This window comes from Polistes dominula, unplaced genomic scaffold (assembly GCF_049000335.1).
Source record: "Polistes dominula isolate Pdom_NZ unplaced genomic scaffold, Pdom_raw_medaka contig_82, whole genome shotgun sequence".
NCBI lineage: Eukaryota > Metazoa > Arthropoda > Insecta > Hymenoptera > Vespidae > Polistes > Polistes dominula.
The window spans coordinates 7,620,432-7,634,926 of record NW_028301046.1 but is presented as its reverse complement, the minus strand read 5'-3'; the positions used below and the strand labels follow the sequence as shown (position 1 = coordinate 7,634,926).

Below are 14,495 nucleotides of genomic sequence, written 5' to 3'. Positions count from 1 at the left end.
TCGATGGAAAAGTTTATTTTTTCTTTTTTTTTCTTTTTACTTTTATGCTTTTTTGCTTTCTCTCTTCACTCTTCTTCTCCTCCTTCTGTTTTCCCCTCGTCAACCTCCCACAACGAGGTAAAACACCTTCTTTCGCTCTCTCCTCCTCTGTACGCAGTAGCTGATTCTCTCGGGTTCTTCTTTCCAAGGGAGAAAAAGAAGCTATTTCGCTTTTGTCGGCAGCATCGAAGCTCGAAGCTCGAAGCACGATGCTCGAGTGCAATCACCTCGTGCATCCAAGCCTCCTTTCAGCGCGCGCGCGCGCTGGTTTGTGTGTGTGTGTGTGCGCATATATGTTACGACTAACTATACATATATATATATATAAATGTGAATATGATGTACGTATAATGTCGCAGATTTTCTAGACAGTGGTTCTTAACCGATGTTCCGTAGAACACTGGTGTAGAACCAGTCGAAATTTTATGAAAGTTCCTACCTTTTTTACTAATATAGACAAAGAAATGAGAGTAGTTTTATTCCATATTAGACCTAATATTGTTAAAATCTGCAAATATCAGCAAGCTCAGATATCAAACTAAAATTGACGAAATACAATTTTATTATAGAAGACAGTTAAAAGTTGAAGATTTTACTAATATAATATTTTTAAATTAATGTTTCCTTTTTTTATTTTCTATTTTCATAATTATCTATTATCTTGATAGTATCTATAATTAAATGTTAAATATATGTTGTATTATATTATGTTAAGTATAATGTATAATCTATAACTTCCAATATATTAATATAAAAGTTAAATGTGTTTAAGCACATTTTTTTGTTGGTTTTATGATCTTAATCGTCTTAATGATTTTGGTGTTCCGCAAATTTTTCTTCTAATCAAAAATGTTTCGTGACTTCGAAAAGGTTAAGAACCACTGTTCTAGAACGTTGCTCGTGTAAAAATATCTGTGCAATTGTATATGTAAGCTGAATTACTTTGTTTTTTTCTTACCTAGACGGATTATTTACTTAATTATTCAATAATAAAATCTTATGAATATATATAAATTTTCATTTAACGGTAGATTTAAGTAATTAATTGCATAGAAATATATTTTATAAAACATTTGATTTTAACGTCTAATATTATTGTTATTATATTATTACTAATATTATTATTTGTATTAAAATAATATATAAATTATGAGAAAGTATATTTTATCAATTTTTTGTTTACTCTTGATTTATTATTAATCCAAGTTCATAAAATTATCGTTAATCAAATAAAATGTACACTTGTATATAAGTCGATATAAAAATTATTAATTATTATTATACTATACGTTCGTCCATGAAAAATAATAACACTTAAAACATTATTGTCCACTATTAATCGATTTCCCGCTTAGATAGGTATTGCTCGTGTTTATTGAATTATCGCCCTTACGCGTTAATTATTATTCGTTTCGGTCGTTCCTCTCTAACATTGAAGAGAGAGAGGGCGATCCTGAGGGGTAACTATCGAAGAGAGGATTTCAAAGTTTTGCGCATGACACGCACGTACGATCACATCACATTGCCCTCTTCTTCTCGTATTCTAGTCGTTGGAGGGGGAAAGGGAGGGACAACACTACACTAGATAGGAAAAGAAAAAGAAAGAGAGGATAGTACAGAGCAACACCCTTCCTCTGGTTACCCAACCCTCCCTTCCTCCTCTGGCTTCCCCTTTCACACCAGAGACCATATAAGAACCTTATGCAGCGTCGTTCTTTATTCAAATTCCTCTTTCAGTTCGCGCGAGCCGTAACCTATCGGTGCCTCCTGTTGACTTTTACATATTCGGGTTTCTTCGTATAAATCGTTTAACAACTTCAAGAACAATACCGTTCAAATATTTTCTGACTTCTCCTGTTATCACCTCTCCATCGCCATTCTTACACATCCGCACTCACCCCCCCCTCTCCCCCTCTCCCCCCTCTCTCCCCCTCTCTCTCTTTATCTATCTCTTTCTTTGTTTATTTTTTCAACAAAAGAATTTTGTTTTGTTTGTTTACTTTGTTTGGTGCTCACCTTGTGTGTTTGACGAAGTTTACAACCTTTTTGTTTTATACGAATTTTTTTTTCTTTTTGTATGTGATTTTTGAAGTGCGAAAATTGTTATACAGAATATACTTATATATATATAAATTAAATAATAGATCTTAGTTTTCAAGTAAAAGAAAAATATGTGAATGAAATGTTATGCATATTTATTTGATACGCATATTTTGAATATATTTTTTGTACGTGATTTTCTAAGTGCAGGAGAGAAAAGTGTGTCTATGAAATATTTGCATGTAATATAATATATAGAGTGTTTATTAGCTTTCAAAAAATAGAACCAATTTTTTTTAGAAAGAAAAATATTGACAAAATTGATACGTACATATGAGCCGTTTATTTTGAAAGTGGCCTAACTCCATTTATGTTCGAATCGAGATATTGAAGGGTTTGCATTTCAATGCAATGAAAAATATACGTACAAGATATTAACGACTTATACTGCTTAAGTCTATCTAAAGGCTTCAAATTTATATTTCCTATTAAAATAGTGGCAATTATTAAGTAGTTAATATGCATTTTCTAATCACGAATGGAGTTAGGCCACTGTCAAAATCAACAATTTGATTTGTTATACAATTTCAAAGGGACTTAACTCCATTCAACCTAATTTAAGGTGCTTCAAATTGAAAAAAACAATACTCAATTTATTTTACATATCTTTAAAACATTTCAGAAACATAATTTATGCGATTCCAAACATTTTTTAACTACATAACGTACAAAATTACAAACATAACCTACAAAACAATTTACTACTCATCTATATTTTGTGTGTGAAAGGGATTGGAAGAAATCATGATGTTCCGATGGTATATATCGTAATAGATCAATTATGTCCTTGAATTTTACTGTTGTAATTTGTCTGATATTTTATATAGTGGTGTCAATACAATACTTTCGAACTTTTTTGGTCTAGCTCAACGTGGTAATAAATTCAGGATTTTAAAATTTTCATTCTCATTAATTGATGTCTTATAGAAAATTTTATGTGGTTCATTTCTGACAAAACGCACCCAACATATTTTTAACCAGTTTATTGATTCTTCATCAGAATTCTTTACCCTTTTAAAAATTGCGTCTTCTAATAATTTTGTTCATACAAAATCTTTTTGTCTCATTTTATTTACAATAAAGTATTATCATATTTACTTGGAATATAAGCAACCTCAAATGCTTTATTGATACATAACATGAAGTTGTACAATAACCACGTGCAATCGGAAAATAATACTTGACAAATGGAGTTAGGCCACTTTGAAAATAAACTTTTCATCATTCCGTTGATCGGCAAATTTTCTTATTACAAAATCTTCGTAATTTTAATTATATTTGTAACAATTGCTTCAAAATAAAAAGATCATGTAAAAGTGTAACTATTACGGTAACTAACTCGATTTTTTTGGAAAATAGACTTAGGCCACTTTCAAAATAAACGGCTCATATATTTATATGTATTTTTAATGTTTTGTTTTAGATGTAACAATTTGTTTATAAAATACCCATGTGTAACATACACAATAGAAAATATTATTAATAATTATCGTATAGCGTTAAAATAATCGTGATATCATTTTCAATACGTCGTAAGAAAGTAATTTCGTAATTTTTTTCTTTTTAACATCTACCTCAATCGTATCGGAAATAAATAATAATTAAAATCAAAAATTGTTGAGGGACAAAATCTTTTGAAGTCGATGAAAGAAATGAATTGTACGATCTATTTGATCACGAACAAACAGATTTTGATTTTGATTTTTTATCGAAAGAACATTCTTGCCAATCATCAACAACATTTGACGTGAAAGTGTGTATTCATTCTTGCGATAAAGTAAGAATAAAGAAAGATAAAGTCGACGACTTTTCTCGGTCATTGACTTTACTAACGAGCCCAGTATCCAAAGTTCTTCCGTCCGTCTTCTTCTTCTCTTTCTTCTTCTTCTTCCTCTTCATCTTCCGTATGTTACACTTTTCTCTTCTTTTATCCTTAACAAAAGTCGACTAGAGTTTGTAAAAGAAAGAGAAAGAGTATATTGCATATAATTGGTCTTCCAACGCGTTCTCGCATTTTCTTGATCCCAATTTATTTTACGCAAACTACGTTGAACTAAAAAAATAACACGTACTAATATTCATACGTATTTTTTAATATTAATATAAACAAACAATTACTTTTTATTGAAAATATTTTCCATTTAAATAATTCTAATAATTTATAGTGTGAAAATAAAATAATATAAAATACAATATACTATAATTATTATAATGTATATTATTAAAATCAATTATTAAAATTAAATATATATTATAAATATACATTTATAATAAGTCAACCACCCTAACTACGTTAAATTACTCGTTCCATTTAAATCATTAATATCAAGCTACGTGAATACGGTTAAAAAATGGATAAGAGACTCATTCAGAATAAACAAATAAACAAGTCTTTGATAGTATTAGATAAACGTGAGGAGGTTTTTATAGAAAAATGACTTCAAACTCTCATTTATTTATAAAAAGAATATATATATATATATATATATATTAGGGTGAGTCAAAAAAATCAATTATTTTTTTTTTTTACAAGTGCCACGGAAAAATGGTTTGCTAGACACTTTAAAAAAATTTTCACCAAATATGAGCTCGTAATTTTAATAGGAAGATCCTCCGTATCGCAGTTTTTTATTTTTTTCTCAGTCAAATAGAATAAAATTCATACCTCATCATTAATTGATTGTACAGAAAAATGTTCTGGAAGAATTTTGTAGAAAATTTAATGCTCTACAAAAAAGGTATCTTATATTTTTTCCGTAAACCTCACCATTTGAATGATATTGAAGATTTAAGTTTGATTATTTTAAGACAAATTGTATTTTTGTTTATGAATTTTATAACTCGACAATAAATGACTATTATAAAATGCGCAATACAAATTTTTGTAGAAAATTAACTGTTCTATAAAAATGGTGTCTTATGTTTTGGCGATTAAATTAAGCGTTCTAAACAAAAACTTTTAAAATCAGTACACATGAAAGTTTGATGATGAATATCTTTTGAACGCTTCAAGATATATATATATATATATATAATAAAGTAATAAAATATAAAAATATAAAAGTAAAATTCGTATAAAAATCGACAATTTTCATTTAGAGTAAACGACTTATCCAATTTGATTTTACACCAATTTTTCTCATTTATTTTTCGAAAATGAAAGAGAGAGAGATAGAGGTAGATACTAATCTTTCTTTGCATTTCTTATCTCGTTCATCGAATCTCCCATCAGTGGAAATAAGAAAAAGGTAAAAACTATGATGGATGGTTGGTGGAATCTTTGATTCACTTACCATTCATATACACACCATACATACATATATGGAAAGGAACGAAGTTATATTACTAATGCTAATTCAACGTCCAACACGATTTACTCTCACGAGTGACACACATTTGTAAATTCTTCTTTCGAAGACGACTACGCTACGACGAAGAAAAAGAAAAAGAAAATGAAGATGAAAACAAAGATGAAGATGAAGACGAAGGCGAAGATAAAAATGAAAATGAAGATGAATTAGATTTATAGATAATTGGATCTGACTAACAAGTCATGACAGAAAATGATAATAAACGAAAGAAAGTGATTTTAATTTGTTTAAGAGAGCGAATCGTTAAAATGTCGGCAATCCTGTTAAGCTGTATGTCGAATTGCTTCCATCATGGGATTGGAAAGTTCGAAGGTGCACAAGATTGAATACTTCCAATTGTGATCTTTAAGAAAAAAAAGGAAAATACATTCTTTAGATTTCATCAAAATTTTTAATCCGTGTAATTAACTTTTATCTTTTGAAGAAAATATGTCATTTGTTGATTAATCCCGAAATTCATCGAGAAAGTTATGCTTTTTCCGTATATTTTTAAATTTCATTTTTTTTATTAACATTTTAATCGAATATATATATTAAGGTGAGTCAAAAACAGCAATTATTTTTTTTTTTTTACAAGTGCCACGGAAAAATGGGTTGCTAGACACCTTAAAACAATTCTCACCAAATATGAGCTCGTAATTTTAATAGGAAGATCCTCCGTATCGCAGTTTTTTTATTTTTTTCTCAGTCAAATAGAATAAAATTCATACCTCATCATTAATTGATTGTACAGAAGAATGTTCTGGAAGAATTTTGTAGAAAATTTAATGCTCTACAAAAAAGGTATCTTATATTTTTTCCGTAAACCTCACCATTTGAATGATATTGAAGATTTAAGTTTGATTATTTTAAGACAAATTGTATTTTTGTTTATGAATTTTATAACTTGACAATAAATGACTATTATAAAATGCGCAATACAAATTTTTATAGGAAATTAACTGCTTTATAAAAATGGTGTCTTATGTTTTGGCGATTAAATTAAGCCTTTAAAAGATATTCAGAGACAGAAATCAGTACACATGAAAGTTTGATGATGTCTTCTGATATCTTCAAGGTGTCAGCTATCTCATGCAACTTCATTTTACGGTCTTTTAAAACTATTTTGTGGACATTTTTTATGTTTTCCGGAACAACTGCTAAATTTGGGCGACCAGAGCGTTCAGCATCATCTGTGTTTGTACGACCGCCTTTAAATTTAGCATACCAGTAAATATTAGTTGATTTCCCTAATGTAGAGTCCCCATAATGCTTATCAAACTACTGTTTGACTTCAACAGTATTTTTATCCATCAAAAAACAGTGTTTAATCAACATACGAAATTCCTTACTATCCATTGTCTGGAAAATTACAAAACTGGGGTCATAAAGGGGACACGTCACCTTCGAGTGCAAAAAAAAAGCGGTTTTTCTGTGAATTTTTTTGCGGCCAGTTTTATTAATATCAATACAAATTTTTGACATATGTAAGTTATATCTCTGAACTATATTCACAATTTTTTGTGTGTAAAAATATTGTAAATTGTGTCGTTTGTGGCCACTTTTCTAAGAGTCCAAAAAAAAAGGTGATTTTCGGTTGCCCTCACTGGCAAAAATTGGTTCATCAGAAACATAAAAACCGAGTGTTATCCTTTAGTAGAAATGTTGGCGTAGGGAATGAACGGCAGGAAATTTTGATTTTTTAATTTTTCTCAAAATAGTCGACTTTTTTACGAAAAAATTGACATTTTTGCAGAAAAATCGCCGAGTTTTTGAGAAAAGAAAAAAAATTGGCATTTTTTCGAAAAATCCTTCCGTTCATTCCCTAGATACGTGTATCTAGTATTACTGTACAAAATTTGGTAAGGATCGGATAAATGGTCTGGACGCAGCGAGGGTAACCGTTTTAAAAACGCGAATAGGAGAAATTAACGTTTAAAGTTTTGGACACTTACTTGGATCAATACGGCGCGCTCAGTTTAAACTACTACAGTTTCGTAAATAATGGGCGGATCTTTACCAAAATTTGAAGAAATATTTTTGAAATAATATTCTTTCAGAAAATCGAAAAAAAAATCGATTTTTTTGTTGACGTGTCCCCTTAAAACGACTGTAACCTCTAAACTAATGGTCAGAATACGATGAAATTTTTGATACGTACTGTTTGAAGGTTAATACTACACGAAAATCATATGGGTTTGTCAATAGTGTTGCTACATATGTGTTAGACCAAAAACTTATTGAGTGACGTGTTATATATAATTAGTCATTTAGTTAGATATATCGAATATCAGCTACGGGAATCATTGTCTCTTTATCTTGGAATAGTCGACCTTGCGAGAAGAACGGAAGAGAAGCCCTTTGGTCTCGTGCCAATTTCTCCTCTTCTCTCACTCGTATGTGTCAGTTGATCGTTAAAACGAATTTAGCCGATATTATTTTCTTACTCCGAATTTATTATACTAACTAAGAAAAGATTCTCGCGTTCGGGAAATATCTTTTCTAAGGTTTCACTTTGATATTTAATACAGATCTTTTGCAATATTGCAATGTATCAACATTATACGTTGATATATACGGGTGGTGTATCTAAAATCATGGATAAAACGAAAAGTTGCTATTAAATACATCATTTTTAATAGATTAAAAAAAAAAAAACATACTTTTAATTATCTAATTAAAGTTATAATAATTATCTCAATTACTTGCTTTTCCAATTAGAGAAAAAACAAATGTGTATAAAAATAGAATCATTTTTTGTATGAAATTATTTTGGTCAAAATGAATCTTTTCAAAAATATCCTAACACGTCGATATAGAATAGAGTAAACGAAAGAAGAAGAAGAAGAATAATAATAAAAAATACAAATTATGCATAAACATTTGTTAATAAAATTAATTTCTCTTATTACTTCATTTCAGTTGATCCATAATTTTTGAGACATCTTTTATATATATATAAATATTACACTACTTTATAGGATTTATTTATTAATTTATTTTACATTTGACTTTGTTATAGGAATGCACTGCTTAGGTGCGGTGACAGGGAGCACTTCCAGCCCAAATGGGGTTGGTAGTCGAGGTGGTATACTTAGTATGTTCCGAGCTCTTGGAGTCCTTGTTTGCGAAGGGAGAATTCAGGGTCCTCCTCGTGGGTACAAAGAGGGCCCGCATTGTGCACCGCCTATGCAACCTTTCCCTAACAACCACGTTTGCGAAGAGGACAATTATTTGGTATGTCGGTAAAAAATATTTAATAATAAATACGAATAATAAAATACGAATTATATAAGCGTTATTTGAATTTTTAATAAACTCATATTTTTTATGGTTCGGTATTGAAATGAACGTCAAAAATTATCATCAAATGCCAACATTTGTTATATAACATTTATAAGATATTTTTATATTTTATTGGGGAAAGTACCACTCATCGAACTTAAAATAAGAGAGAGAGAGAGAGAGAGAGAGAGAAAGAGAAAATTACTTTAATATATTTATATTAAATGTTCGTAGACCGTAGTGATTAATAACTCTACTTTTATAATATTTACAAATTTTATTAATAAGTTGCTTGATCGAAACTTAATTTGATATATTTTCAATAAATTTATTTAATAATTAGTCCCAACGTTATTATATGAGATCAATTTTTTTCTTTACTTTTTGTTTCATGCAATTAATCGACTTATTAACGAATAACTCGTATAAATATATATACCATTTATTTTCTAAAACGAAAAATCTTAAATAGATCATTCGATTAGATTAATCATTAAAAAGCAAATTCTACAATTTGCATTTGTAAGGTAGAACAGATGTACATTTGCACGTTGTAAGATTGTAAAGTACGATTCCAGAAAAAGACAGGTCACGCGAGACGATAATTCGTACTACCTTCTTGTAAGATACACGTGAAGGTATGACTCATGATTCACAACTCGCATTTCTCTCATTGTCAGACCACGCGTGTCTCTGATCCTCCAATTGGCGGATATGGTTTTCAGAATACACGATATAGTTTAGCTTACGCGGGAAAACATAGGAACACAAATAGATCGCGTGTTGTTGTTAGTATTATTTGCCAATAAAAGAATGGTGGTTTTATGGTTAAAGTAGTATTATTATTCAAAACTCTCTCTTTCTCTATTCTTTATAAAAAAGATACCGAAAAAATTTTTGGGATATCGAATTCGATAGCCATAGGTTGTTGTAATTTAATCTCTTTTCCTAAGGATCAAATTTAATTCGCTAACTTTCGGGATCGAGAACGAATAAATCTTGTCTTTTCTTAACCACTGATATCGATATGGATAAATTCATAAAATGGATTTAAACTTACACATGTAAATTATCTAGATTTGTAATGTGTATATATATGCTTAAGATTTTTTTCATTTGATTAAGATTTTTTTTTCATTGTAATAAATATGATTTCTATTATCGGTACATGCAGTGCGACCGGTACCTTATCCTAGTTCGAGAACTCGCTGATCGGACCGTGATCGGATCTTTCCTATGCGTTGAAGTACTACTCTGCAGTAATTGTCAATGTGGCTTAGCAAAAGCCACCAGTAAGCACCCAATATGCTCTGTACCGTCCTTATCCATCTCACCATGGCAACAAACTTCCGAGCTTTTGTTGGAGTATTGGTGCATCTGCGTTATACCAAGCAAGTAAGTTGTAAACCGATACTTAAAATCCTACATTCATATATATATATATAGAAATACATAAATTCGTATATTTAGTCAAATGATTATTCATTTGAATACGACAAACGATGACGATACAACGTTCTGCAGGAGCCCGGAAACGATGAATTTCCAAGGACTTTATCAAGCAGTTCGCTCTAGATTACATTTTAGCCAAGTTGCCGCCTGGTGGTCCAGGAGTAACGGAATAGAACCGAATTACGTGGCAACCAGGGTCGTACCGCACAACGAGGATAATCTAAGGAAATTTAATGATTCGCCGGTTGAACATACCTTTCCACTTGCCGGTAACGGCGATGGAAGTTCCATCAAGGTAAGAAATCATTTGCCTTTTATCGTGGGCTCCTTTATTTTTTCGCTTGTATTTTTATGAAAAATATTAGAACACGTTATTTTAGTTGGAATGTGTTATTCTCTTCGAATATATAATCCATTCTACGGACATGAACCACATGTGTGTATTTGGATTGCACGATTTGTTTATAATACATATTTATCGTATCTCCAGAAGAAGAAGAAGAAGAAGAAGAAGAAGAAGACACTACTCGTTAGAATTCAAGTGAACATCTGCATTTGAGATCCTTATAGGCAGACGTCACTCGTATATGATATTTTCTACGTTTGTTACACATATACTTAACATATATATGTATTATACATATGTACAAGAGCGTCGGAAGTAATCTGTTATTACTCACGTATCTCTTCAAAGAGCGAGATCACACAGCGTCCATTGAACCATTCGCAATATATACAGGGTGTTTGATGCAATTTGACGTTGCTATCGAGACGTTTCTATTATCTACCTCTTTATTTCTCTTTCTCTCTTTCTCCTTCTCTCTTAGTGTCTACATAGGAAACGTATCATTTTTTTGGAAATCGATCATGGTTGTTAATCACAGACATCGACTTTTGGACCCAGGCTCCAAATATCTTGATAAAGATATCATCGCATCACCCCGTACATTCGCATGGTGGTTTACTCGTAAACGAACCGTATTACCTTCCTCGCTTCTATTTTAATGCCCGAGGACACTAACTATACCCACTTTTAACCGACAGATGAATCACCGACTATCCAATCTTGTACGAGCTGTATGAATGCATTTAATGGACCTGAAGAGGATTTCTGATGTCAATTTTAGGTCACCGTCTGGGCATTGCCACGGATGGAAGAGGTGCCAATACTTAGCTGTCCGTTACATCCGATCAAGGAAAAAGATGAGGAGACAAATGTTGCTAGGGCTCTGACTCCAACCAAAACGATTCCCGTCTCGGTATCGAGCAACTCTTCGCAAAATACTGACAATCTCGTCATGCCGGGTAAGTAGATATGATTGGATGATTTTTTTCTATTATTTTCTCAAATATCGTCACAATTTTTAAACGAGACGATAAATAAAATATAAATGTTTATGGTATATGTTGAAACAGTACTGCTGGATGATAGGCTTCAAACACCGTGCAACAAGCCAGGAAAACATCATTGTCGTTGCGAAGAGGAAGACGTTTCACCACCTTCCCCATCGATTGCTAGGCCTATTGGCGAAAGAAAACGTCGTAGATCCCTTCCTTGTGGTCCACCTGATATCAATTCCTGCGTAACGTTACAGGCTATGCCACTGCCAGCTGTTCGTGAATTAATTGTTAGAGAACAGCAAAGGGATAACGATCTGTCCGTTACTAATTCGAGCTCGAGTTATCCAAGATCATCATCGGAAATATTAAATAATCGTGGAGTTTCGGCTATAAAGTTTACAAACGGACATCATCATAATCGTTTTGAAGATAACACCCTTAAGAGTCGCAATAATCTTAATTCCGACAATCTCGAGCGTTGCTTTAAAGCACAGTTGAGTATAGAAGAACGAGATGGTAACATTGAGAAACGTTACAAGCGTACACTCGACAATAATGAACGCATGAACGGTGCCGAAGCGAAATCGTGCGAGCTAGTTACCGAAGAGAAAACACAACGTTCGGAGAAAGGATGTGGCGTTGATGGAAGTGGTGATGGTGGAAATGATGGTGGTGATGGTAGTGATGGTACCAGCGGTAGCTTTCGTAAGAACATCAATTGCGCTAGTACATTGGCTGAAAATAAATCGATGGAAAAGAACGGTTTCTTCGATAATCTCATACCATTTAATTCTTCCTTACCGTGGTCATTCGTAGAATCTTGGAACAATAGCGGTGCCAATGGGAAATGCGGCTTTCAAAGTTTACGAGGACCAAAGGAAGGACGTTTCAATGGATCATCCTCCTCGTCAAGGATGTATTCCGTTCCTACACCACCTGTGATAGATCCCTTCAAACGAGCTAATCCTTTTCACGAATCCAATCCAGGACCGTCGACGTTAGAAAACTCCTATTTGAAACCTAAACACGATATCTTTGAATCACCTTGTACGGTACACCAAACTCGACCGAAATCATCGATAAACGGCTTTGAATATGGCGATGGTAAGGAAACTTCTTTTAGAATCGATGATAATCCTAAAAATCGTGGAAAACCTAATAAAGATTTAAATCAGATGATGTCAAAATTATCTTTTCCCGAAGGACAACAATGCGATAAGGATAAACCCAGAGAGGAAGGTGGTATATTGGATTGGTTTAGCAGAGTACCAAGTCGTGTTCTAGGTGTCTCGCCCAACAACAGTTACGTTGAAAATGGTAAAGCCAAAGACCCGAATTTGAAATCACAGGATCAGTATGACAACGAGGTCAAGTTTAAAAACTGCAATTTGGAACTGAGCCAGCGCGAATTCGACGAGGTTTTGGCCGTATTAAGAGCCAGAACACCATCCGGACGTAAAAGGACTCCTTTGAAAACTATTAAAAGACGCGATAGATATGAAAAATTTGTAGAAGATAGCTCGTTTGAAAAACCTACAGTTAAATTTCCCACTAATATGGATTCGAACGAATATCTCGTTGTCAACCACGTTGATACACGGACTAAACCTTGCGAAAATTGCAATCATGGATATTGCAAGAAAAATGAGTATCGATTGGCTGATAAAAACGTCACGTTAGATCGTGTTTATGGCAATAAGAATATATATAATCCAATCCACGAGAGGAAAGACAAACTTGGTAATTATGTCAACGATGAATCGAAAAGCGATAAATCTTGCGTAACTGACAAACGTGTCAGTGATAATACGGTCGATTGTTTGCAAAGTGTATCGAACAAGGCAGATGTATTATTGGGGGCCATATTGCGAACTAGCAGAGATCGGAAAGGGTTAACGGATATATGTAACGGGACCAGATCTCAAAGTGCCGTGGTAAATTCAAAAGTTGATAATGAAACTAATTCACGGTTTGAACAGCCAAATTCGATCGAAAAACTTGAATATGATTCGAGAATTACATCTAGCGAAGACGATAAGTCATTACCATTGGCATTGAACAAAAAATTCAATCGTTTTCGTCAGCTATTTAAAAAAGAACAAGAAAAGAAAGTATGCACTGCGACGGAAGATCATTTTCAGCAACAATACTTGCGAAATTCTTCGCAACGTTTGAATAGTTTAAATTTAAATTTATCTTGCAATAATGCCCAAACCGGTAAATCGGTGGATAATACGACATGTAATTTGAGAGAGGTCAAGGTTAAGAGAAAGATAGATTTTTCGAATTTTCACGATGAGACAGAAAGAAAGAACGATGAACGATCGGCGGAACCGTCGTCTTTAGATTCTAGTACAAATGGCGCACATCAAAACTCAAGGATTCATAGTACAAATTACACGGAAGATCATTGTACAAACGTGAATAGACTGTACAGTACAAATCAAACTACCGTGAATGATAAAGATGAATGCGAAGATCAAACTAATCGAGATAATAAAACACATAATAAAGATCCTGTTTCATCCGCGGTTAAAAATATCAGCAGCTTAACACCAATCTCGTCGTTGCAAAGCAATTTCTCGTCTTCCAAAATACGAACTAACAATCAGAAAGCTGTTGGTTTAAGTAGCAATATCGAGGAGGATGAGAATATTGACAAAGCGGTTCCTTCAGCAATCGAACAAGAGAGGTTTCGAAGGTCTTTAGAGAATGCAGCGTCGATGGTATTCCATAGTAGAACTGGATTACCTTTAACCTCAAGTCCCGCGCCATTGAGAAGAGGTAGCTGCTGTTTCGACTACGACAGTAGCTTAAATTCCGTTTCTTCGAAAAGAAGGTACACGATTAGTAACTGTTTACTACCATTTATGATAATCAATCCAAAGATTTTTTCGTATTTAATAATCCTTTAACGATATCTTTTTG

The 14,495-nt window shown here is 32.5% G+C and overlaps 1 protein-coding gene across 3 annotated transcripts in view; it reads left to right on the top strand.

Annotated features, from left to right (window-relative positions):
• Window positions 1–14,495, top strand: part of atos (atos homolog atossa) — a 67,080-nt gene that overhangs the window by 48,000 nt on the left and 4,585 nt on the right. For 2 of the 3 annotated variants that reach the window (XM_089175323.1, XM_089175322.1), the window contains exons 3-7: window positions 8,512–8,726; window positions 9,949–10,169; window positions 10,299–10,521; window positions 11,354–11,531; window positions 11,643–14,406. In XM_089175323.1, coding sequence (XP_089031449.1) covers window positions 8,514–8,726; window positions 9,949–10,169; window positions 10,299–10,521; window positions 11,354–11,531; window positions 11,643–14,406 — 3,599 coding nt within the window. In that variant the 5' untranslated portion in view covers window positions 8,512–8,513. Of the gene's footprint in view, window positions 1–8,511; window positions 8,727–9,948; window positions 10,170–10,298; window positions 10,522–11,270; window positions 11,532–11,642; window positions 14,407–14,495 lie in introns of those variants that run through there. The other variant, XM_089175324.1, reaches the window with a different exon arrangement.